General features: G+C 42.4%; 2 protein-coding genes across 3 annotated transcripts; both read left to right on the top strand.

Moving 5' to 3' along the window:
* Positions 1-1393: 1393 nt before the first annotated feature.
* On the top strand, positions 1394-18225 carry serpinf2a (serpin peptidase inhibitor, clade F (alpha-2 antiplasmin, pigment epithelium derived factor), member 2a). Of its 2 annotated transcripts, none has more exons than XM_040038555.1 (9): positions 1394-1534; positions 5790-5858; positions 5951-6179; positions 6754-6897; positions 6994-7036; positions 7425-7570; positions 7966-8108; positions 9868-10063; positions 16121-18225. In XM_040038555.1, the coding sequence occupies exons 2-9, from the start codon at positions 5805-5807 to the stop codon at positions 16462-16464; spliced, it is 1299 nt and encodes a 432-aa protein (XP_039894489.1). In that variant the 5' UTR covers positions 1394-1534; positions 5790-5804; the 3' UTR covers positions 16465-18225. The 2 variants fall into 2 exon arrangements, with proteins under 2 accessions (XP_039894489.1, XP_039894494.1); XM_040038560.1 differs by having other exon boundaries at positions 1395-1445.
* Positions 18226-19133: 908 nt separating this feature from the next.
* On the top strand, positions 19134-26012 carry serpinf1 (serpin peptidase inhibitor, clade F (alpha-2 antiplasmin, pigment epithelium derived factor), member 1). The gene is made up of 8 exons (XM_040038573.1): positions 19134-19257; positions 21423-21483; positions 22300-22495; positions 22894-23049; positions 23766-23969; positions 24405-24544; positions 25265-25475; positions 25653-26012. The coding sequence occupies exons 2-8, from the start codon at positions 21424-21426 to the stop codon at positions 25898-25900; spliced, it is 1215 nt and encodes a 404-aa protein (XP_039894507.1). The 5' UTR covers positions 19134-19257; position 21423; the 3' UTR covers positions 25901-26012.
* Positions 26013-26342: the final 330 nt, after the last annotated feature.

Below are 26342 nucleotides of genomic sequence, written 5' to 3'. Positions count from 1 at the left end.
CACGTGTAGGTTTGTCTGTATGCACAGTCAGCAAAACCAAAAAGGAAAGCCACGCAGCTAAACGTGCGCTAAACTGCTAAAATCTCAAATTTTGCTGTCTTCATTTGAACAGTAACAGGAGCGACTCTTGAATTAGGCTGTGTATTTACTTATAATGGAAGCTGTGGTGAAACTCGAGGGTGAAAGTGGTTGTAGGCGGAGGGAGGACGGTGTTTGTTTCCGAGCTGCTCTGTGGGGGCGTCAGGCTGGAACCCGGCGGTCAGAACAAGACAAACACTCGCCCACTCTCTGCTGAACGTATGTGCACGCAACACGAAGGCTCCAAAGTGGAGGATCATTGCACAAGAAACTGTGTTTCAGTCCAGGGAAACGTGGTGGCTCCAGCTTTGATTACCAGCTGTGCAGCTATGTTTAACTTAGCTTTCATTGTGAAGTTTAATCGATGTTTATTTGCTTTGTTTACTGCGGCCCAACGTGGTATTAAATTAATTAAGCTTTTATCATTTTACCTTGAAGTCTAACTGGGCACAGCTTCGTTACACTTATTTGAGCTTAGCTGTTTTAGTAACCTAACCTGTGCTGACTTGTGCAGAAAGAGGCTTCTTTGTTTATGGTTCTACACATTTTCTCAGCACACAATCATTTTCAAACTGCACTTAATGATTATAAAATACCAGCCTGCACCTACAAGTTATACTCGTTTTTTTTGGCTCTGAAATCAAACAGCAGTAAGCTGCTGTTCCAGCTCTTTATGACGCGTTTTCCCAGCTCTTTGGTGTTTTTGTGCCAGACGGCGTGATTGTTTAATTTTCCAGAAGATGTTTCCAGGGGCCAAATGATCGGTGGAGTTTGAAGGTTTAACCTGTTATTGAAAGAAAGTTTTATTATTTGTAATGTGCTCTGTAGATTCAGAGTTACTTTATTTGTCATTTTAGAATATATAACAAAGCTTCTTGCACTGTTGCTAAAAAAAAGTCTCTCTTTGTAAAGTAAAAAACAACAAATGTAATAATAAAGTAAACATTTACCCAGAGGCTTCATGACTTATTTACACCATGTGTACGCTGTCAGTGTTAAATGATATCATGTTTTTTACCATAACTGTTGTTCTGTGTGAGCTGTGACTTTCAAAGTAAAACCTGTGTTGGTGAAGGGGACTCACTTCATGCAGAAAGTATTTTGGACTATAAAGTTAAGATTAAGAGAAAGTACAGCATCGTAGTATTACTTCCTGTTCATTGAAGCTAAATAACTTCACAGCAGTGTTTTCAGTCTGGCAGCTTGTGCAGAGAAACATCCTACAGTTTGAAAAGCAGCTTGTCTGTCAGACTGTAGGATGTTTTTTACATTGCGTGGCGGCAGCAGGCACCGAGTTGATCATTAACTAGCCAGCAGAGGGGTGGTAGTAGTCGGGTCCAGGCGCTACGCTGTCCAGCCTGGAGAAGGTTGGTGTGTCTTTCTTTACTTTTATTTTATCTCACCTTTTAAACCCTTTTGATCCCCATCATCTGTCTCCACATCAGACAAAAACCAGGTGAGTTCAAGGATGTCTTCATCTACCGAAACCTTTGTGCATTTGATCTCTAGAGAAAAATTTGCAGTCAGTGACTTTTAACTACAGTATCTGTACGTAAGTTCTTACATGTTGAAGTGCACTCTGCAGAGCAGTATGTATATAATGGTGAGCCTGATCCTTTTATGTAGTGATGGTGTATTTATGCAGTTCTGTTCATTCCCTGTTCTGTGTATGCTGCGTACTGCAGCCAAAAGAGGTTCTGAAACAGTAACCTTTAGTCTCCTGGTAAACACAGCAGCCATATCTGAAACGTCAACTGAGTCTGAACCTAGCGAGGGAATATTTACATATCAATAACCCTGAAAGCTTTCATACGGAGGAGGTGTGCAGATGTTGGTCTTATGTTCCATCTTAAACTGTTATCTTTGGTTCCTAGAGGATGAGACACAACTGTCACCACAGGGATGTTCTTGGTTTCCTTTAGCATTCAGAACAGGACATAAACTCTACTTGTTCAGTGTTTAGGTCCAGTACAGAATATTTCTGAACCTGTTTCCCTGAGCCTCAGGCATAGCTGGACTGGCCATTGGGCATACCGGGCGTTTGTCCGGTATGCCCAATGGTAATTTTTCATTTTAAATGGGCCGATGTTTTGTTGTTGTTGTTGTCTTTTTTTCGTAACCGTGTAAACAGTGAAAGGTGGCGGATTGGACAGATGCTGACAGACGTGTAAAAATAACTCAATTGTTTGGTAGTGGCTACGGTGGAGCTTTCACAGATTCAGTAAAATTAGCAAGTGGTGGAGGCCAGCAGGTGGATGGGGGAAAGGGGAGGTGGAGAGACCCGAGGCGGCCGCTGGTGCGAGTGTCAGGTGAAATGAACTTCAGGTAAGAAGTTATGACCTGCAGTCTATCTGGGTCAGATATAAACCAAGTTTAGGTGGAGTTTGTTTTCGTTGTGCTGACTTTTTACTAGGGATGGGTATCGTTTAGGTTTTATCCGATACCGGTGCCAAATCGGTACTTTTGAAATGGTGCCGGTGCTCAAACCGGTGCTTAAAGAATGGAGAACACAAACTTGGTCCAAAAACCTCTCATGTTCAGCTGGTTTTTGTAAAAAGATAACAATGTTAGCCTTTTCTGCAGCTATAGGGCATATATGGTATCACTCTTGGCTGGAAGCAGTGCTTAATCAATGGAAAAAACACAAACTTTGTCCAAAAACCTCTCATGTTCAGCTGTTTCCCACTTTTTCTTTGGTCATTTTAGCCTTTTTGGCCAGGGTGAAGGGAGTATCTGCCATCAAACAAGAAGACAGCTGCATGTAGCTATGATGATGTTTGCTAGTTCACCTTACCTGCATTAATGTAATAACATGGTTAGCCTACTCAACGTAAATTACACACGAACAACATGAAGCTACTCACGCAGAGAAGAACGGCTGCTGCTGCATCATCATCCTCATCATTTCTGCTACACTGGCAGGGCTAGGGGCCAGGACTCTCCTCTTCGGGTTTTTGGGGATGTTGCAAACTCCGGGTCTGATAACAGTAGATGTGCTCGGTGTGAGGTCTCGCAGCAAGCTATCAAATACAGTGCATTTCTTGGCTTTTAAAAAAAAACGCTATGCGTCGCCAGGTGTTTCATCAGATTCGAGGTGTTACCTCCTTTGACAGTATCACAGTATCAGCTTAAAGCACTTGTTGCTGCTGAGTTTGCATATTTTGCTGTGAAGTACAGCCAGACTTTTGACCGCTTCGCCTTGGGCATTTTTAATCTGTAGCTCTGCTCTAAAAGAACGTACGTACCTGGCCCCGCCTACTATCCTCGGAAACGTAAAATGATTGGCTAGAAGTGTATCACAGCTCAGGAAAAAAAAGCACCGAAATAAAGCACCGAAATATGTGCTGCTTTTCGGTCTGGTTACTACCGTTTATGTCAGAACCGGACACCGGTACCCATCCCTACTTTTTACAGTCAGTTACAATAACTCGTACTGCATACTAGCTAGCATGACGGAGTTTCTATACAGTTGGGTGGGTGCTGTGATGTTACTGATAGTGAACTTTATTTTATTCCTAAGGTTAGTTAGTAGAGTTGCCAACTGTCCCGTAAAAAACTGAATCCTCTGGTATTCAAAGTTAATATTACGCGTTTCGTATTGAGCTGAAAATAAATGCGATTTGTCCCGTACTTCAGCTACAATAAAAAAAAGACACAAAGCTGGAGTTATTCTGTGTCTTTACGCTGTCAGCTGCTTCTTCTTCTCTCATTCTCTCCCCTCCCTCTCCTGCTGCTACTTCAATCATGAAACTGATCAATGATCAGCTGATCAGCTTTTCTCTCTTGCTTGTTTATCTCCCGCTTTGCGCCAGAAAGAGGAAACCAGCGGATGTCGCGATAAACAACAGCAGCACGTTTAAGCTTGATCAGCTGTTGTTAGAATTCATTTAATATTAGTTTCTAGTATCAGCTGATGTTTGCTGGAGCCACAGCTGTAAAGCTGCTGGTCATGATGTCGGTTTGGATATGTGGTGAGAGGGAAACATGAAGATGAAACCAGGAGATGTCCTTACTGAATCATCAGAGCTGAACAGGTGATGGAGAAACAGGTTTACCTTTTAGGTGACATGGATGAGTTGAAGGGAAGTTATGAACTGTTTCTGAGAGAGTCTGTGAAGGTTCTCAGTCATCCAGGTCATCGTAGTCAAAGGAGCTTGCAAAGAAAAGCGTCTGGACTTCTTTAAGTTGCTTGAAGATACTCCCACTAGGTTTAAATCTGGGACTCTCCACCATTTGACCTTAGAACTGACGAAGCTTCTCGGATGAGAGGTGAAACGTCTTCAAGCAACTTAAAGAACTCCAGACGCTTTTCTTTGCAAGCTCCTTTGACTGTTTCTGAGAGACAAATAACACCAGGATCCTTTTCTAAGTAGCTGACAGCTGGTAACTGTGCAGGGGCGGGTCTAGCAAAGTGTTGCCAGGGGTCCATGTAGGGCATTAACGGGAAAAGGGGGGCACAAGGAAATACTTTTCTTTCTTATTCTCATTTAAAATGTCTCACTTTTAACAAATAATTATCTGATTCTTACAACAAACGTTTTCATCTGATGTCAAATTTATAGAAATCCATTATTGTACATAGTAAGTTTTTTTCAGGGTCCCAACATAATTTCTTCAGAAGAAAGTACGGTACATGATGCCAGCATTTTCCCACATTTTCTAGATTCTGTACCAGGACTTTGTGTAAAATACCATCAAGAAGTCAGTTAAGTTTTATTCTTTCTCACCTGTCTTTCTGTCTCCTTTCACTTTTAAAAGCCATGTTAGAAAAAATATTTTACCCTGCTGTTTATTGATGTGGTAAATAGTTTATGAAAATATCACTAAGTCTGTCATTTATTATTTTTAATATTCAGTAGTGGTCATGTCTCACCTCTAGTCTTCTCTGTCTTAATTTCAGGTTTCCACCATGTGCTGTAGATAGTTCAGGAAGTTAACTCGACCAACTCTTTGGGTTTCAGCTACTGTTTAGAATACCAGAACAGGGAGGATGGTGTAGGTTTAAGTTTATCAGATTGATACATATGTACCAACAATACTGTCCATCACTGTCACAACGACGTTTGTTTTCATTCAAAGGCTTTATGGTTTTTCCTATAATACCTGGTGGGCCGGTCTCTAGTCAAAATGCCCGGGCCGAGTTTTTGTCCCAGCCCGGCCCTGAGCCTCAGGTGTACTCGGGTGTACTCTGAGGTGTAACTCATATACTGTGTTAACATGGTAACATGATTTTTATTCCTAAAACATTGTTGTTGTTGTCTTGCTCATCACATCAAAACAAGATTGGGATGGCAAAACCAGCGAGTGACATCACTGTAGCTACGTTCTTATTGGTGCAAATGGAAAAAACTACTGTTGGATAATATTTTCTCAGCATTTCTGTAGCTGTGTTCTTTCTGGTTAAAAGACTTAAATTAGTAATAAGGAAAATAACATTGTTTTTAAAATAAGAAAGTAACATTTTATAATGTAAATAAATAAAAATCACTGAATTGCACCCAGTGGACTTTCTCTCAGGGAAACTGGGTGCCTGAATTCTTTTAATCAGTTCAAAACTCAATCAAAAGAGATCTTAAAAAAGAGTAACTCTGTACACGTATCTGGGACGTCTCCAGTGTCGGACTTTGATGGCTCTTTCCATTTTCATTTTGCTGTTGATGAATAATAATTCTCATTAAAATGAAATATGTTCTTCTTCCTTACATTTTCAGGTTGACTGTTCAAAGATGAAGCTATATCCTCTTCTTCTCTTGCTTTGTCTCTGCCATCTGGGACTCACTGTAAGAAGAACCTCAGTCTAAATAACTAAGGGGAAATACTCTCCCTGTAACTGTACACTAGAAAATAACCCAGTCTGTTCTCATGTCTTCAGGAAGCGCCCAGTCCAGCACCTACAAATGTCAGTAAAACAGAAGAAGGCGAGGCGTCAGAGGGTGACAGCTGTGGAGGAGCGTTCAGCCCTGAGGCACACAGGGCAATAGGAAAGGCCACCGAGCAACTGGGTTTGCAGCTCCTGGAAAATCTTCCTGTTAGTCCACAGCAGCCCAATGTCATCCTCTCACCGCTCAGTCTTGCTTTTGCCCTCGGTCAACTCACCTTAGGTCAGTTGTGGGTTAGAGGTTCATCTCTTTATCTGACAAACGTTGTGAAATATGATTTGCGAGCACCGTCACAAGACGAAACCTGTGAAATTCTTGATCACTTCCTGAAAATATGAAGACGAGGCACTGAATTTGATGGGGGGTCTGGGCTTTACTGTCAACAATGTTAAAAATGGTCCTTTCCACCTTCTAATGAAGTTTGATATTTGACTTCGTTGTATCCAGTGCCAGCTGGCTGAAAGTTTGGTTTGAACTTAAAGTGAACAAGAGAGACAGAATTAATATGAAAATAGGAGAAGCACAACTCCTGAACCCAAAACAACAGAAAGTCTGCCAGTAATTCTGATCTGGTTTTAAATGTGGTTTCATTCAACTACAAAGAAGCTGTTTGTCTAATGTGAGTTTTCTTTTTTCTGTGGCAGTCCACATGCAAAAGGAACAAACATCATCAACACCAGCAGCCTACATTTAGTACTTTTCTACACAAGACAGAAGCAGACATGTTGTGATGAAGTTCAGGAGCTGGTATGAAATGTTTCTTTGGTTTTATTATGTGATCTGATTTTTCTCGAAGGTGCTCGCACTGAGACAGAGAAGCTGCTACTAAAGACCCTTCATGCCCACGGTCTGGCATGCTACCATCATGCACTGGGAAGCCTTGTACCTCATTTTAGCCACACATCATTGGAGGTAGCGGCACGCATGTACCTGAAGCCAGGTATGAGATGATGAATATTGTACTTGTGGTGATTTATCGTAAGATTGGTATAAATCTGGACTTCTATTTGTATTTTTCCTATCCTTTCTCTCTCAGGATTTAAAGTGAAGGCGTCCTTTGTTGAAGAGTCTCTGCGCAGGTATAATTTACATTTGGGAAAGTATTGCACAAAGTTCCAGAGAAGCAGCCAAGTTTAATTTTGAGACAAAAGACACTATTTTGGTGGAATAAAGGGATAAATCGAATTTGTTTCATACGTTCCTGTTTGTTTATGGTTTTACAGTCTTCCAGTTTGCTAGGTGGTGCAACAATGCTCAAAATCAATTAAGATATTAAGAAGAAAGCTAAAGAGGGCCTGAGAGCATGACCAGAAATGTTCACTGCATAATACAAAACGTCATGTTAAAATATATAATTTTATATTTGATGCAGGTAAAAAAATAGGTAAAAATGAGAATAGATACCTCTCTTAAATGTCTGTTCATTACTCTTGTCTTGTATGTGCCATGTTGATATGAATTTTCCAGGTACAAATCACAGCCTGTTCCTTTAGTCTCTATGGACGAGGTCAACCAATGGGTTGAGAATGTTACCAATGGACACATCCCCAACTTCCTAGAAAGTATTCCACATGATGTGGTGCTTATGCTCATGAATGCTGTATACTTCAAAGGTGACCCACTCCACAAAACAAAACTCTTCATTATTGTGTTTTACAGTCAGAGAAAAGATGGAACAAAGCTAAATTAATATTAATTAATAAACAAAGCTCATTAACAGGACAAATAAATCAAAGTTTTCTAAAGGGAGAAAAAAGCTCTCAGAATTGTGAAAACTGCAAAAAAAAAAATCTGTCCTGGCCAAGGAGGACATCATTATCAAGAAACAGCACCACTGTCATATAACCAGACAGCACATTGTGCAAACCAGGGAAGCATCTCATGCTATTAATGAGCACTGTAAAGACAAGCCGTGATACAGTGTGATTATCTACAGCCGCTCTAACAACTGAGAAATAAACTGAATTTAAGTTGCTAATGATTCTGACTTTTTTCCACTTTTCATCAGGTCAGTGGCAAACACAGTTTGACCCACAAGCAACATCAAAGGGAGAGTTTTACTTGGACAGCCAGAACTCTGTGTCAGTGGACATGATGAAATCTGCCCAGTACCCTTTACGCCTGATGTATGATTCCAAACTGGAAGCACAGGTAACACCAACGTCTGGGGTAGCACAACATTTAACATAGACAGAAACCATGTGCAGTGTTGCCAACTCCTCAGTAAGGAAAATCGCTATTGGCTGTCCTAAAAGTCGCTAGAAGTCGCTAAATGACGTCATTGCCTAATTTGCATAATTGGTCATGCTAATCTAATTGTAACCTATGTTGTTGGAGAGAGAAATAACATCGTGGAAGAGACATAAAGTGAGTAAAAAACGTCCTAAATGCATTTAGAGTTTATTTAGAGCTACAAATTAAATTTCTTTTAGCAATTATTGTTTTTTCAATGTCACAATTCCAACCCTGCTCCTTTACCCGGGCTTGGACCGGCAAAAGTGACCCGAAATAGGCACTCTGGTGGAGTTACTTTGTGTGTGTTTATAAGTAGTTTTACACTTTTACACTAAACAGCATAAGAGTAAAAGAGTAAAAGAAGAGCTGACTGCGTTACAGCACCCGCTGCTTGTTGAGAGTAAAAGCGATACGCGCTTTCACGTCTTTTTTAGCGACTTTTTTTTCTAAAAAAAAGTCACTAAGGGGTCTGAAAGCTCGCTAAATACAGCGACAAAGTCGCTAAGTTGGCAACACTGACCATGTGACTTGAAAAGCATATTTGTTGTTTGTGATAAGATCTCAAGATTAGTTATTTTTTTTTAATTCTATAAAAATCTTAAATTTGTTTGTCTTATAGCAGCTGTGGAAGCTCACCTATGCCATGCCTTAATCCTGAGAACCAAAGAAAAATGAATCTTCCTATTAAACTGTTTTTGTGATTTCCTTCCTCTTTGGAGTTAAACACACGAGATATCAATGTAAAGCCCAGGATGTCATCTATTTAATACACCAGGACTTATTAGTCCCAAAAGTTGATTCTGTTCATCTGGACGTAACGTTTTCAGTGGGAGAAACGTTTCGTCACTCATCCAGGTGACTTCTTCAGTCTCAGCTGACTGCAGCTTTGCCCAACCTTATAAACAGTACATTTGCATAATGAGGTCAGTTGCTTGATCATTAATATACAACTTGTCATGCTCACTGATCAGTGGCCATGAGTCCCATTCACAGAGAGTTGGGGAATGGCTGCAATCACAGAACTGTAAGATGGTGACAGATGTACCTTTAGGCCCCTCCTCCATTCAGAGATGGTCTTTCCCTTTTCACGTAAATGGCCTCCTTGACTCCGCCCTCAAACCAGCGTTCCTCCCTGTCCAGGATGTTACATCCTCATCATTGAAAGAGTGTCCACTGGCCTGTAGGTGTGAATAGACTGCAGAGTCGTGGCCTGACGAGGTGGCTCTGCTGTGTTGTAGCCAGAGGTTGTTTGGTTTCCCCGATGTATAAATCCTGGCAATCCTCCTGCACTGAACAGCGTACACTATGTTACTCTGTTTGTGTCGGGGACCCGATCCTTGGGGTGGACCAAGTTTTGCCGCAGTGTGTTTTGCGGTTTAAAAGCCACAGAGACTCTTTGTTTAAAAAGGACGTATTAGGATAGGTCAAAGAAATCAAAAGATATAGACCAAAAACAAAAGTACATCACAGAGGACATAAATGAATAGGCTGGTTCTCAGGAGGTTAATCCATGGTCTCATGCCAAAGGCAACAACAAAAGTTACAAATGATTTCTCAGTTTCCCATCCAAAGTTGCAAGGCTCATCTTCCAGCCTGTTCCCTTCAACTTTTAGTTTATATGTTGAGATGAAGTTGGGGAAAAGACACAGACAAAATATCATCTTCTCTTGTCCAGGTTGCCAGTTTTCCCTTCAAGGGAAACACCAGCTTCTTAATCATCCTTCCCAGAGGAAACCTGTTGTCAGTGCTTTCCAAACTAAACATCTCCGACCTCTACAGATCTCTACCTCAGGAGAAACTGATGCAGGTGAACTTGCCTAAATTGAAGCTGGAGTACCAAAAGGAGCTCCAGGCGGCTCTGACCAACATGGGTAAGAAACTGAACGAGTCACTGAAGACATCTTGAATTTTGAGGATTTCCTTGGTCTTTGGACTTACAGTTGAGGACAAAATTGTTAGTCCTGTTATGAATTTTGGATGAACACCGAAACAAAATTATTAAACAAACAAACAAAAAACATAGTAGGGCTAAAGTTTTTAGGTCTCCCGATAATGACAGCCCGCAGTCACTTGTTGTAGTTTTCAACACGTCTCATATGCTTCTCCTGAGCAATCCCAGCCCATTCTTCTATGGCAAGTCTCTCAAGCTCCTCCAGATTTTACGGTCTTCTGACATTTACCTTCAGTTCATCACACACTCGAAGATTTTATATTTCAAAATAAGTTTTTCTGTCAAAAGTGTTTCCAAATGGGTGTTAAAGGGGGTGGATGTAACCTATTCAACCCTAGATGGCTCCCTACAATCGTACTGTGGGTGCTCTACAGAGAAAGGTTTAGGTGACCTTTGACTAATCAGACAGTTGAAATTCAGTATTTGCAACCACAATAAATCAGAATCAGAATCAGAATACTTTATTGATCCCTGGGGGAAATTATTTTTTGTTACAGTGCTCCATTATAAACCAACATAAACCAACATTAAGACAAGACAGACAATACGCTAACTAAAAATAGTACAATATATACATACATATATATATATATATATATATATATATATATATATATATATACATAAGTCACTCATTAATAAATAGCTGGAAAAGAAACGTGTAGTTGTAGCAGTAACCAGTGTGGATGCGTTGTACAGGGAGCCACAGGCAGGAAGGATTTCCTGTGTCGTTCAGTGGTGCATCATGGGTAATCTCAGTCTCTCACTGAACGTGCTCCTGTGACTGACCAGCATGTCATGGAGTGGGTGGGAGGTGTTATCCAACATTGTCTTTATCTTGGACAGCATCCGCCTCTCCGACACCACCTTGAGGGAGTCCAGCTCCATCCCCACAACATTGCTGGCCTTACAGATTAGTTTATTAAGTCTGTTGGCATCTGCGTTGGTTGAGTGCCACTTAAAGTTGTATTTAAACAAAATGGAACAACAGATAGCAGTTGTCCAACAGTAAAGTTCAGAATTTATTGACTCTTTATGAAACCGTGTAGCTTTGAGGTCAATGTTATGGAAGTTGAGATACCCACAGATTGTACTGGCACCCTAACATAAATTAGTTTGTCAGCACCACTCAGAGTCAGGATGGGTTTTATTTTAAAGATACTGCACAAACTTCAGAATGCCGATATATATATATTAGGGGTGCAACGATACACAAAATTCACGGTTCGGTTCGGTTCGATACTTTGGTGTCACGGTTCGATATTTTTTCGATACAAAAAAATGTTCATGCATTTTTAATTTGTCATTTATTAAAATTATAAATATATATTTTAACTCAAAAGTACAGTTTTTAAATTTAACCCTAACCCTTGTGCGTGTTTTTTATTTTGACAGCGAATGCACACCTGTGGACCACTTATGTGCAGCCCTGGTTATTTAGCTCGTCATATTGCAGCCACAGAAATTCTTTTGTCCATGAAACCATAAAGCTGCACTTTCTTTTTGCCTTATAGTCTGATTTGTCATAACTTCTCCGTTTTGTGGTAAGCTTTTCTTTGGCTGTCACTTCTTCACCCTGACCTGTCTTATTTGGCTCAGCAGAACTGAAATGCTTTTACACGCTCACTCACATAAGCTCAGCGATTCTCTGCGCGATCAACCTCTCACATGTTTAAGCTGCGGGAGATTTCACTTGTCATGTTTGCATAGTAAGCTAACGATTAATAAGACGATGTCAGAGGAATTGGTGCACAAATTATCATCACTCACAGATCAGTGCTGTCGCTCTCTATACACAGTTCGCACGATTGCAAAGTGAAAGCAAAAAAACAAGCGCAAATTCAAACGCGACTTCAATATGTCACATATTGACAGTGGCTCACCGATGCCAATGACATAATTACCCAGCTACATTTCTGAAAGAATGCAAAAGCATTGACATATATTTTTCCTACAATAGCCCGACGGGCAGGGCAGAGATAGATTTTGGTAGCCCGACTGAAAAAATCGCTAGCTCCGGGACATCGGGCTAGCGATATTGCAAGCCCTGTATCTGATTGAGGAATCACTCATCTTTGGAAAAGAGAGTTTATTACAGAGAAATGGCTCTTTCCAAAATAAAAGCTATACTATCCGCTTCTTCTGGGCTATATTCTCAGCAGCATAAGGAGAATCATGTGCTAACAGCTGTCTAAATGACTCGGCTAAAGTTAGTAGCATGCTTGCTTTTTTTGTCTGCTTCCACTTGTCTTTGCACTAGGATGATGTCGGCGTAAATGTGCAGTCATATTCGTTGTGTTCCCACTAGTGCTTTCAGGTTAATCTCGTTGAAATGACCTTAACGCCACAACACGGCAAATCTCCGTTAACGAGCTACCGCCGATCGCTCCGTGCATGGGGCTAGACGGCAAACACGTTAACGAGCTAACTGCGCTAACACACTAGTTCACACCAATGTAATTGAGCATTGCATGGCACATCCAACATACTGTTTTACTTTAGTCCATGACTCGCTTACCTTCAGGGTCATACGTCACATGAAAACCAAAATAATTCCAAACGCCAGATCTGAATGAGGTTCAATTTGCCTGTTGCAAGTAGAGCTTAACTTCTGTCTCGCTAGCTTGCCCTGCGCTCTTCCTTCTGACTATGCTGTCTGTGTTGAGCGCTCAGTGAATCTGTGTTCGACTACTCCGCCTAGGCTGCACTGTCGAGCGCAGATCCACTGAGCGCTCAACACAGACAGCATAGTCAGAAGGAAGATTGATAAAATAAATTACAAATGTTGTATTGTTCGATACATATGCGTACCGAACCGAAAGCACTGTATCGAACGGTTCAATATCGATACGAATATCGTTGCACCCCTAATATATATATATATATATTAGTGCTGTCAATAGATTTAAAAAAAATAACTAATTAATCTTACAATTTTCTGTTATTAATTGCAATTACTTGATCAATAGCCTGGCTCCAATTACATTTTTTCAACTTTATAATTTAAGATTGTAGCAGACATTTATGCAATTCAATGAAGTAAATGCAGAATAAACACAAAGAATGTATGCTGGAATTCAAAGAGTTTTAATAGTTTTCATCAATCTTTAACACAGTGAAAACTTACAAAAAAGCCTTTAACCCTTTAAAGCCGGTCGGAGCGGGCACGCTCTGTTTTGCGTAACTATTTTAAAATCCCGGTAGCTCTGCAACCACATAAGCTAGCGCAATAATTTTTTTTGCATATGAAACCGGAGGAGTTGTGCTTACATCTTATGCCATCAGCTTGCCCTAGGTCACAGTTTCCTTCCTCATATAGCTTTGCAAAAATTGCATACAAAGCACTTGCAGCAACAAAAACATAATATTCCAGAAACACGCTTTGCCGATCTGATCAGCTGTTCGTAACACTTCCCACGTTGGAATAGACGTCAGCTCAAACTATCGCATGTCCGCCATTACCTGCCCCAAGTGACGTCATTTTTGATGTATATAAAATGGTGGTGGCTAACCAACCGGACATAGTGGTGGTAGACAAACAGAAGAAGACGGCCGTAGTGATCGATGTAGCGGTTCCCAATGACAGCGACATCAGAAAGAAGGAACACGAGAAGCTGGAGAAATACCAAGGGCTCAGAGAAGAGCTCGAAAAAATTTGGAGGGTGAAGGTGACGGTGGTCCCCGTGGTAATCGGAGCACTAGGTGCGGTGACTCCCAAACTAGGCGAGTGGCTCCAGCAGATCCCGGGAACAACATCAGAGATCTCTGTCCAGAAGAGCGCAGTCCTGGGAACAGCTAAGATACTGCGCAGGACCCTCAAGCTCCCAGGCCTCTGGTAGAGGACCCGAGCTTGGGGATTGACTGCTTGCAGGGATCTCAAAATTAATTATAATTATGAGAAATTATTGCCCTTAAAAATGTAAAAGGTTGTAATTTTTTTGTGCAGATAAAACAAAAAAACTAGTGCTGTTAGCAATAATCTCGTTAAAATGACCTTAACGCCATAACTGCATTAACGCGGCAAATCTCCGTTAACGAGTTACCGCGGATCACCCCGTGCATGGGGCTGGACAGCGTCAACGCGTTAGCGAGGTAAGCTCGTTAACGGGATGATCATTTTAATGAGATTAACAGTGACAGCACTACAAAAACATATCAATTTCTAAAATGGAAACCAATAAGGAATGCATTCTGAAAAACCTTTTATTTTTTCTCTTTTTAATATTTACTATTGCTCATTAACAAGTATAAAGTATTTCTTCTCTGATTATGGTTGTTATAATCTATATGGCAGACTTAAAATTATTGGTTGGTCTTTTACTTTTTCTATTCTTGCTTTTCTTTACACTAGCAGTCACTGCTGGATGGCTGAGAAAATAAGCTGGCCACAGCAAAGTTTTATAGGAGATTGGGGGTGTTCCATTTTGGCATGTGAAATATTTCATTCTTTGCTTGTCAGTTACACTGAATAGACAAAGCTAATACTTTTTCAAATGTTATAACCAGTCAATAGTTTTCATTTATCATTATGTTAGAGGGAGTTGTTGTGCTGTCCAAGGTTTACTATTGGCAAGGTTATTACCTCTGTCTCTCCCTCCTCCCAGTAAATTATAATCTGGTCTTTAAGTGATGACGTGATGAATCCTGCTTCCGGGCCCAAACTACCCTGCGTTTAATAAGGCTTTTGTGTTTTTAACATGTTTTAATGCTTTATATCTTGTTCTATTTAATCTCAAAAAGCCCCTAAAAACAGTCAGTAATCACAGTCGGCTTCTCTCGGTTTTTATTACCGTTAATCATTTTAAAGCTCAGTTTTAAAAACCTTAGGATGTAACTACAGCCCAGCCCATGCAGCAGTATATGAATGACTAACCTCGTATTGTGGATGGATTATCTCAGTTGTTCTCCTGGCTGAAGTTTGGTCCGTTTACAGCATCCTGCCATGCGACTGTATTTGTTCCTGACCATCAGGAACCCTCATGTGAACTTTTACCGAGTGGAAAAAAAATTAGCGTTCATCCTCCACCTTCACTGTGTTTATGTTATGCTAACATAGCTGTGTAGCTAGCGATCACGTAGCACATCATTATATAGCAGCTAGCCCAACTTCAGTAACCCTACAAACGTCACTGCTGTTTAGTTTTCTGTCTTCATTTATGTTGGAAGTGATAGCAGAGCTGTACGTTTGAATTTTTCCAGAAATCTCTCAGTCAGAACATGTTATATTATATTTAGATGGAAGCTAGCAAGCTAACTTCCTGCTAACTTCTATCTTCGTTAAATTTAATAAATTCTGTTCTCATGGATGCCTGGATCCCCCATCCCATTCGCATTCGCTTATCCTTTTCAGGGTCGCGGGGCGAGAGGCGGGGGTACACCCTGGACAGGTCGCCAGTCTGTCGCAAGGCTAACACACAGGGACGCACTCACATTTACACCTATGGGTAATTTGGATACTTCAATTAACCTATCCCCACAAAGTGCATGTCTTTAGACTGTGGGAGGTACCCGGGGAGAACCCACGCAAACACAGGGAAAACATGCAAACTCCACCCCAGCCTGATGGTGGAATTGAACTCAGGACCTTCTTGCTGGCAACAGTGCTAACCACCGTGTTAAACTTAATTTTTACACCTGGTGGAGCAGCCCCAGTGATCATTTTATTACAGATGAAAGAATTTAGACAGTTTTTCAACTCTCAGTGATCCAGCAGTGTTCGTTTGATTTTGGGACCTGCAGCGGAGTTTGGGCACAGACATGGCTAATAACGTCAGACTTAAAGACCTTGATTTTACCGCCAACCGCCAACTGACTATTACTCCAGTTCAGCATTCATTTTGGTCCTGAGAATGAAAAAAAGAGCCAAACTTATGAAATTGTGTGGTTCCACAAGTTGTTGTTACCTGCAGGGACTGACCAAAACTTGTTAGTCTGCAAGCGTTTGACATTTTTCTCTCTCTCTCATTGTATCTATCAGGCCTTGGCTCTCTGTTCTCTGGTCCTGACCTCTCTGGGATATCGGACCAGCCCCTCACGGTGACCGGCATCCGGCACGCCAGCACAATAGAACTCAGTGAAGAAGGTGTCGAGGCCTCGGCCACCACCGTTGTAACCTCCATGCGCTCAGTCTCCATGTTCTCTGTAAACTCCCCTTTTCTTTTTGCTCTCGTCGATGACGCCTCCCTGACCCCCCTCTTCATGGGCATCGTCACAAACCCTGCCCCCGACAACCCCATGCTGAATGATGAGTCCCACAACAAGCAGTCATACAAACCCATCTCTGGTAATGGGAATGGTACTATAGACTTCCCTGAGTTTTGAACTGTGTAAAGTTAAAGAAAAGATTTTATTTTGGGAAAACAAACAATTTAGATTTGCTTACAGTAAGGGACTGGAAATCAATATACATGTAAAAGCACTTCTAAAGTTCATTAATTATACTTGATGTCTTATTTGTTTTATCCTAACTCCTTCTCTGTTAAGCAAAATTAGCTTATTTTCAAAAGTGTCAGTCATTTTCCCTTTAAATCAGATTTAAGGCCCTTTCACGCTGGAAGCAGCACATGCAGCGCTGTGCTCTGAAACACATTCACTTCTATTGTTTGCACTGCACAATAACGGTTTCCTGCTGTGCCAAGGAAAGCGCCAGCGCGGCAGCGTGAGTACACGTGGATGGTCAAAGTTCAAAGTTGAACTTTTCTAGGTAGCGGTGAGTGCGGTGCACACCACATCTGATATGAAAGTGCATTTAGAATTACAGCAGAGGAAGCACCTGGTGTTCACAAGATATTGTAGATTAACAAAAAATACAGATGCAGGAATCGGTTGTTCCAAAAAGTTCATGCAAAAACTTTTAACAATGACATTTTAAAACATTTTAGGTTTCTGATGAAGTGTTCAGTGACTGTTGGTGCATTTCAGAGCTTCACACACAAATTCATAAAAGTTGTTTGATACAAAAAAAAAAACGTTTTCCACAAAATTGTGCATCATGAATGTTGTTTTCTTACAGAAGTTTCATTTTTAGTGTGTTGATTTTATTTTAAGAGATGAAGTGGAATAAACCAAAAAGCTAACACACCTGTTACACAGTAAAAATTACCCACACACACCCAGAATGTATAATTCACATTTTATCATGAAATAATCTACAGATGATTTTTTGTACAATGCCTGTATGCTGCAGGTTTCAAAGGTTTAATGTACTTCGTACTTTAACAGCCACTTTCTGTGTATGCAGCTTTGAACTGACCTGAAAGAATGAATGTTGGCATAGTTTCAAAATCTGGCTTACATCTCTTGTGCATCTTAATGATGTTTCCTGTAGTTTACAGGTTACTTTAAAGTAATCCGTCAGTCGTTCTGTTGTCTCAAAACACAGAAACAGATTTTTTCAGAAATTTAACTTAATCAACATCCAGTGTGAGTGACAGAACAAAGGAGAAGGAATGTAGCAGGCTCACAGTTTAGCGGAGGCAGTTAGTCACACACGGTACAGTTTTTATAGATCATTAGTTTCCCTATCAATGCTAGCGAGAGCATTCTCATTCTCAATGCGTAACATACCGATGATTTGTCACAGAGGTACCCTTCTGCATCCTTATGAGACGCTCCGGATTCTCTTTTGAATCCAACAGAATGCCGCTCACGGCTCTAACACGCGCTTGAGCAGAGTTTCCAGTCCTCCAATCCAGCCCTAACCATAACCATAACTTTAACTGTATCAGTGTTTTCCAAAGGGATTCGGGATCAGAATGTAAAACACTTTTACATGTATGGATCCATTGGCTCTCATGCCTTTGAACATGTAACATACCTACGATTTGTCACATAGCATCAGTATGTTATATGTTGTGGTGCTAGCAGCCACATTAGCCACACTAACAGGGTTTTCTTATTGCTGTCATTGACTCGCTGCATTGTCAGGTCACAGAAGTGCAAAGTCAAGACTCTGTATAACAAACAGGCTGCAATGATTTGATATCAGATGTTGAAAGAGAGACATTGCATGAAAAATATTATCCACACTAAAAGTTGGGATGGTGGCAAAAAATAAATAAATAAATGAAAGATGCTGGAAAAGAAACAAAAGTAACAAGTAAAGAAATGGATGGATGGGCAGCCAATCAGGTTCATTTTCAGTAGGTCAGTAGACGGTTCATTAATCTACAAAAAACTGCATCTAAACATCTACAAATACAGCTAGTGCTCATCAACGTTAACAGTGAAAACTGAACATCTGATCAGAGTATATTATATCATCAAAAGATTTGAACAATCTGGAGAAATCTCTTTACGCACAGGATGAGGCTGAAAATCACTGGCTGCCCATGACCTTCAGGCGCTCAGCAGCACTGTGCAGAAACAATGAATTTAATAAACCAAAATAAAACAACAGTGGGACATGTAGTAGAATAAAGACAGCCAGATCAGTCACAGGTGAAGAAGGTGCTTTAACCAAAGTTTGAGGGTTTGATCAGGAACAGATGACAGATTTTTATCTGCTAGCAGGACCTCACATCTCCAAACAAAGTTCCCACGTGTGGGATTAATAAAGGTTATCTTATCTTATCTTAAAAACAGTGGTGGAGATATGTCACATCCTGGACGACAGCAGTGTTCTGATAATATAACTGACAGTTTTCATTCTTTTGATTCAAATGCACTCTGGGTAAAAGGGGCGGAGCATGAACACCTCCAGGTTTTTTTATGTAGATGCAAACTTTGGGTTTGATCAGCACTTGGACCACAAACAGGCACAAGAACGTGCACAGGGACGTGTGGAGGCCAGAAACCATCGGGTGGTGTCACATGATCACATACATCTTTCATCTACAGTCTTTGCTTCGCGTCAGCTGATTTCTCTGAAACACTCCTGAGCTGTTGTTTCTTTGTGTTCTCTCAAAACTTCAGTTATTTTAAGGTGCTTACACTTTTTATTAAATACCAGAATTTTTTAAGCTTCGTTTTTTTCTGGATCAATGCGCGCTCCCGCTGCCTCTGTTGGCAGCAGCTGGATGCGCGCCGCTGAGGGTGCCGAGACAAGAGGCGTCAGCGGGGTGGAAGACTCACTTTCTGAGCTGGCAGAGACGCTGATCGACGTGGAGCAGAGAGGTGAGTGACTCTCGCTGCATTAGATGCATTTCTGCGCTTTTTACGCACAAATTTGAACTTTTTTTTTTGCATCGTTTTATTTGCGCCAGCTGGAATAAAAAGTGTAAAACTTGGACGTATTCGTAGCAGCGCAGCTCAGACATGAAGCAGAGGGAGGTTTTCTGCAGAATTCAAAGCGCTTTGATTCAGACTTTGTGAAAAACTTGCTGTTTCTCAGACACGCTGCGTTTTTCCTCCTGTTCAGCAGCCAGTCTGGGCTTTTCCACTCAGCAGGTTATATAAGAGCAGCAGGTCAGAGTCACTAAAACCAAGTAGACGATCATCAGCTTCGGTCTGTAAGGACATTTTTAATTTTTCTAAATTCTCATTGTTCGGATAAAACGGATGATTTTTAATAAGTTTGCAGGTTTGAAGATATTTGGGGTTGTAAAGAATTTCGTGCCAAGAAAAACATTTCACTGTGGAACATGTTCAGGTTAGTGACCTGGACTTTAAAAATCCCTGATGTGATATCAAAGAGTTCACAAACAGCCAATGAAAAAACTTTCCAGTGAGGACCGGAGACAAGTCAGTGCAGGAACGGGAGCGCGCTGAGTCAGCTGGTCTGCAGGGGCGGGGGGGATTAGCGCGCGAGCACGCACGCACGCACGCACGCACACACACACACACACACACACACACACAGTAGTCCAGGATGAGACGTCAACGACGTCACCTCTCTGCACTCGTTTACACTGACGTGTGTCGTTCAGCAGAAACACTGTTGTGTATCTCGGGGCGCGTGCGCAGGTATTCTTATCCACGCACTAAAGGGACAAATCATTAGGTACAGCTCACCCAGCCCTCAGTGCTGCTGCATCTCGATGCATCTCAATCATCCAGGAAAGTAAATCTCCAAAAGCTGCAGGTTTCCCCAAACTTATAAACCGTACATTTGCATGATGACTGAAACCAGCCCTGACCTCACAGCCCATTGCTCCTTCAGTGGGCTGGTTTCAGTCATCATGCAAATGTACTGTTTATTAAGATCTCCCACAAAACGCTACGTCCAGATGAAGAATCAACTTTTGGAGATCTCTGCTGCAGTTTTCATTAACCCTGACCTCGGACTCACGGGCTCGAGCTTCCTGTCACTCCCTGTCTCACATCTCCAAGAAACCAGTTTGAGATGATCTGAAAGATTCTTTTATTTCTCTCATAAACGTTTAAACGATCTAACTGACGACATGTTATCTCTGAGTTTATGAAGCTGTAGGAAAGAAAAGATGAGACACACTGCGACGATCAGGAGGTTAAAGAAGAAGAAAGCATCTGGGTTTTCCATCAGGCCTGTGGTGTGTGTGTGTGTGTGTGTGTGTGTGTGTGTGTGTGTGTGTGTGTGTGTGTGTGTGTGTGTGTGTGTGTGTGTGTGTGTGTGTGTGTGGTTTTAGGTTCAAATGACAGACCTCTGTTTATGTAAAAGCACGAGCAGCAGGTCCAGATGTGTGTGGAACAAAGCAGGCCGTGTGTGTGTGTGTTCCTGTCTAGCTATCTTTGTGAGGACCGAAATCTGCATCCCTACTATACTTGTGAGAACCAACAGTCACTTGTGAGGACACACACACACCGGTCCTCACAAGTTTGAAGCCTTTTTGAGGCTCAAAATGTGGTTTTAGTGTCAGGGTTACAATTAGGTTATGGTTAGGTTTAGGGTCAGGGGCTAGAGAAAGCATTATGTCACTGAAGGTCCTCACTAAGACAGCTGAACAGGGTTGTGTGTGTCAGACTTACTCTTTCATGAACGCTGAGCTCAGACCTGAGATCATGATTTGTGTCCCGATGAGCAGCTCAGAGTTTGTTACATAACCTGCTATAAACTTCACAGAGTTTCCACAGCTCGGAGGTTTTCTGGCTCTGACTCTAATCTTTGTCTTTGAATTGTGTCTTTGTTTTGGATAATCTCGTCTCTGTAGCCTCTGTGGCGGCTGAACTTGTTTTCTGTACTCGTCCTCTGGACTTGGTTTGGCTCAGCCTTTCTTTGCACTTATGGAGAAATTAGGGGCGTTTGGTTTGACGCAGAGGGTATCCCTGCCTGAGGAACAGCAGCTGTGTGATGAAATATGGTTCATTTTCTTCTCTGTTTGAGGAAATGTGTGAAAACTTGTTTCCTTTTGTTTGGATTTCAGGATGAAGGGAACGACTTTCCTGCTGCTGTTTGGAGTCGTGCTGAGCTTCTGTGACGCTCAGGTATCAACATCTGCCATCTGCACATATTTTCTAGGCTTCTGCTTCCTCAGTTATGTAATTTACATCCCCAGAGCCAAAACGCTGGAGCCACAGACAGTAAAAAAGATGGATGTATCCAACGTCACCCCACCCACTGGTTTGATTTATGAAGCCTCGAGGTGAGCGTCTTCGCTCTCTCCTATTCTCACTGTAAAGCCGCACACTGATTGGCTAACTAATCTAAACCACGAGACAGACTTAAAATGAGCGAACGCGCCCATAAAGTGTCAGACGTCTCTGCAGCGCAGTCCCTCTGCAGACAGTCGCCCCCTGGTGGCCTTTAGAAAGAGCGCAGGTTTCAGGTGCCTTCGCTGGAAACTACATCCATCTTTAATCAGTCTGTGGCTCGGACTTTGAATTTTAAAACATGTTTGAATTTGATGGCAGCAACATGCCTTAAAAAGCTGCGACATCAACAACACGAAGATGAAACATTGGTGGAAAATCTCAGAGCTGATGAGGTAATTTAGTGATGTGACTGTGTGTAAAAATACCAGCTCACCATGCCCTCAAGGACGAGCTTTGACGCTTCAGGGTAGATCAATGAAGACGTGGTTTGACAAACATTAGAATGGTTTCTGGGTTTTTCCAGAGGTGGCTGCACAGGCTGAGACCACCCTCAGTTCAAAAAGAGCTTCACGGGTTTATGAGCAACATTTGCTGCCATCCACATGATGTTTGCTTCAGAGGAGCCCTGTCTGTCTGAGAGTTATCGGTAGCACGAAGTTTTAAAAGTTCAGTTAATCATGAAATCTTTCCATCATTGGTCCGTTGCAGTCTGACACCGGCGGCGAGGAGGCAGCCGGAGAGGAGGAACACATGGAGCTCTTCACAACTCCGACTACAAAGATGGGTGCTGCCACCTCCGACTTCGGTTACAACCTTTTCCGCGTCCTGGCGAGCCGCGACGCTTCCACCAACGTCTTCCTGTCCCCGCTCAGCGTGTCCGAGGCGCTGACTCAGCTGTCCATGGGTGAAGACACAAACACACAAACTCAGTCCAAACCCGAGTTTCGGCTTTAGTGTTGGTACGAGCTCAGAGGCCAGACTGGCTCAAGGTCATTCTGTTTGCTGCTCCCAAAAACACCGTCAGTGTCACGGGACCAGTTTTGTTTTTTCTCCATTGTGAATTATTCTGTCTGTTTTCATACTTCCACAATTAGTTTTCCTCTGTTCACTTTCAACTAAGCTAAGATTGTACAACAGCGCCACCGTGTGGAGGAGGTGGACACGAGGGCCTTAGTGGAGAATATTAATTTAAAAACAGAGACATTCTTACAGTAAAAGTGATGCCCACGTCTGTTTCTCTAGTGAATAAAACAGTTGTGTTAGAGGTTTGTGACCTTAACACAAGCCCTCCTGTCCCTCTAGGAGGATCTGAGCATGCTCAGAGGCAGCTGTACAGGGCCCTGAGGTACCACACCCTGCAGGACCCTCAGCTCCACAACACCCTGAAGGACATGCTGGCCTCAGTCAGGACGGCGGGGAAAGGCCTGAGTACCGCTGCACGCCTGTACCTGGCGAGACGTGAGTTCACGTTGGGGTTGAGATGGAGTCTAAACATCAGCTGTGACTTTGCAGCTAAACCAAAACAACAGAACACAAATTCAGCTCATTTCTTTTCTATGTCCTGCTTCAAGTTTTCATTCCTACTCCTCCGAAGGAGCTTAGCATGATTTATAAAAACAAAAGGTCTTATTTATTTGATGTGTTACACAGAAACTTCAAAAAGGCCAATGAAAGGTGCAGTTGTAGTCCTGTACTGCCTCTTTAGGGACCTTATCCATTAAACCCAACATTTCTGGTTGGCTTTCTTCTGGAAGCCCGCTGAGGGGCAGCGTCTGGTGCGTGAGCCGGACCCGATGACCATAGAAAAAAAATGTGTTTGGCTCAGTTGTGTTTCAACCTTCTGGGAAGAGTTCTGGTAGAAATGTGAGGAGAAAAAGTCAACGTGAGCAAGAAAACCATCAGAAGCCTAAAAAGGATTTTGGTGTTTAGTTGTTAAGAAGACATTGCAGTTTCATCAGATGCAGCTAAGTGAGCTAAGCACCTTCACCTTATCTTACACCGTAATTTAATGTTTGAAATGTTTGGATGAAATTTGTGACTGAGACAATAAACTCTTCATGAAGTTGTTTACAGAGGTGAGCGGGAGTAAAGGAGCCAGGTGGAACTGGTGGTTGCTCGCTGTCTCTGTGTTTGAGTCTTTACTGTGAGATCCTAATGTTCTCTCATGTTGTCAGGACTTCGTTTGAAGCAGGAGTTCTTTGGTCTTGTGGAGCAGCAGTATGGAGTTCGCCCCAAGGCGCTGCTGGGAGGATCCAAAGATGTGAAAGAAATCAACGATTGGGTGTCTCAGCAGACGGGCGGGAAGGTACAGCGCTTTCTGACCAAGCCCCTCCCTCGTGCCGCCGGCATGAGCATTGTGAGCGCCGCCTACTTTAAAGGTACGTCTTCAGATCTGCAGACACAGATATCTACGAATTAGTTAGAATTATCATATAAATAAAATCCATACGGTGATTCAGTGATCAATATTACTTATCAGATAAGTGTAAGAGTTTTTTCCAAAATGCTCGTGTATGGGTTTATGTGTAGGTGAAGTGATCGGCTCACATGTTCAACGCACCTGAACTTTGGGGCACCTGACTAAAGTTTTTAGGAATGGGACTAACTCGGAGAGCTGACTATAGACCGATCGCTGCTACAAAATGACCTTTATCTGTTTAGCGAATCTTGGAAAAGATGAAACAAATTCAAAGTGTATGGTTGTGTATCCATGTCCTCTGCCACTGAAACCATGAACAGGTTCTGACAAGTGACTGATCCTCAAAGTGAGTTTCAGCCATGATGAATAATGGGTTAGTTTCCTGTCCTAACAGGGAAGTGGACGACTCGGTTCGCTCAGAGTGGAGGGCTGGAAAACTTCCAGGTGGATGGCGCAGCACCTGTGCGCGTTCCCATGATGCAACAGGATAACTACCCAGTGAAGATGGGAGTTGACTCGGACTTAGGCTGCACGGTGAGCGTGATGAATAGCTTTAAACGGAAGCAGGTTATTATCCAGTTTCATTTAAATGGTAAATGGCCTGTATTTATATAGCGCTTTACTGGTCCCTAAGGACCCCAAAGCGCTTTACACGTCCAGTCATCCACACATTCACACACACATTCACACACTGGTGATGGCAGCTACTGTACATTGTAGCCACAGCCACCCTGGGGCGCACTGACAGAGGCGAGGCTGCCGGACACTGGCGCCACCGGGCCCTCTGACCACCACCAGTAGGCAACGGGTGAAGTGTCTCGCCCAAGGACATTTATACAAATTTAAATGGACTTTACTGATAATGCAAAAGAATCACATTTTTTACGAAGGAAAAAATAATACAGGGTTGATATTTATTACTAAAAACAAAGGCAGAGAGGAAAACGTTGCTGAGCTCCTGATGATGGCAGAGCAGATCTAACAGAGCCATTCTACTTCCTTTCATTCATCCCATTGTACAAAAATAGTTCTGCAGTTCAGCCGTAGATGCAGTAGGGGGCACTAATGAGCTTATACTTAATGAATAGAAGTGGATAGAGCTAAATGACTAAAATAGTTTTATCAGGTCTTTGACAGACATTTCTTATTAAGTTTAAAAATAAAACCAAACAAGAATTCACGGCAGCTGTCTCCGAACGATGGCTACAGTAGCGTAACTGCAGCGCATTTCTTCATGTTTTTCTCCTCGTTCAGATCGCTCAGATCCAGATGCAGGACGATGTCAGCATGTTCATCTTCTTGCCCGAGGATGTGACCTCCAACATGACCCTTGTGGAGGAGAGTCTGACCTCTGAGTTTGTCCAGGACCTCTCCATGACGCTACTTCCTGCCAAAGTGTCCATTACTCTGCCCGTCCTGAAGCTCAGCTACTCCACAGACCTGCTGCCGCTGCTCGGCGACCTTGGTCAGTTTCATCCACCACGTTTTTTACTCGAGGGTTCTAATATAGGAGCATACTAGTATTTATATATCAATGCCGAACTGTCCATTCAGGAAAAAAACCCACTCATGAAGCCGTAGTGTAGTGTAGGCTTTTTCTGCTGATTGATTAACATGGTCGTCCTCCTCTCCCTCTCGGCAGGTCTCTCTGAATGGCTAGACAACCCGGAGCTGGAGAAAATCTCCACTCAGGCTGCCAAACTTATTTCTGTCAATCACAAGGTCACGATGGAGACGGCGCCGGAGGGGAATCAGTACCCGAGCGACACAACCCCAAACCACCTGACATACCGAGTGGACCGCCCCTTCCTCTACCTGATCCGGGATGAAACCTCAGGGGCGCTGCTCTTTATCGGCCGGGTGGTCAACCCCAAAAGCCTGTCGATATAAAGCGCACACACACTTTTGCACACCTGTCTTCACGGGGACCGCCATTGGCAGACTGTTTCAGAACTTATGTCCAAAACCTAGACTTAACTCTGAAACAGCCCTTTAAAAGTTTGAAAACGCCCTCACTCTAAAGACCTAAAACTCACATTGGTCCCCACAGAGGCAGCTGTGCGCGCGCACACACACAGATATACACACACACACAGATATACACACACACAGACGCACACACACAGATATACACACACACACACAGATATACACACACACACGCACACACACAGATATACACACACAGACGCACACACACAGACGCACACACACAGATATACACACACAGACGCACACACACACAGACACACACACACACACACACACACACACACACACACACACACACACACACACACACACACACACACACACAGACACACACACACAG

The sequence above is a fragment of the Simochromis diagramma genome, unplaced genomic scaffold, assembly GCF_900408965.1.
Source record: "Simochromis diagramma unplaced genomic scaffold, fSimDia1.1 OVJJ01000323.1, whole genome shotgun sequence".
NCBI lineage: Eukaryota > Metazoa > Chordata > Actinopteri > Cichliformes > Cichlidae > Simochromis > Simochromis diagramma.
This window is presented reverse-complemented; position numbering and strand designations above follow the sequence as displayed.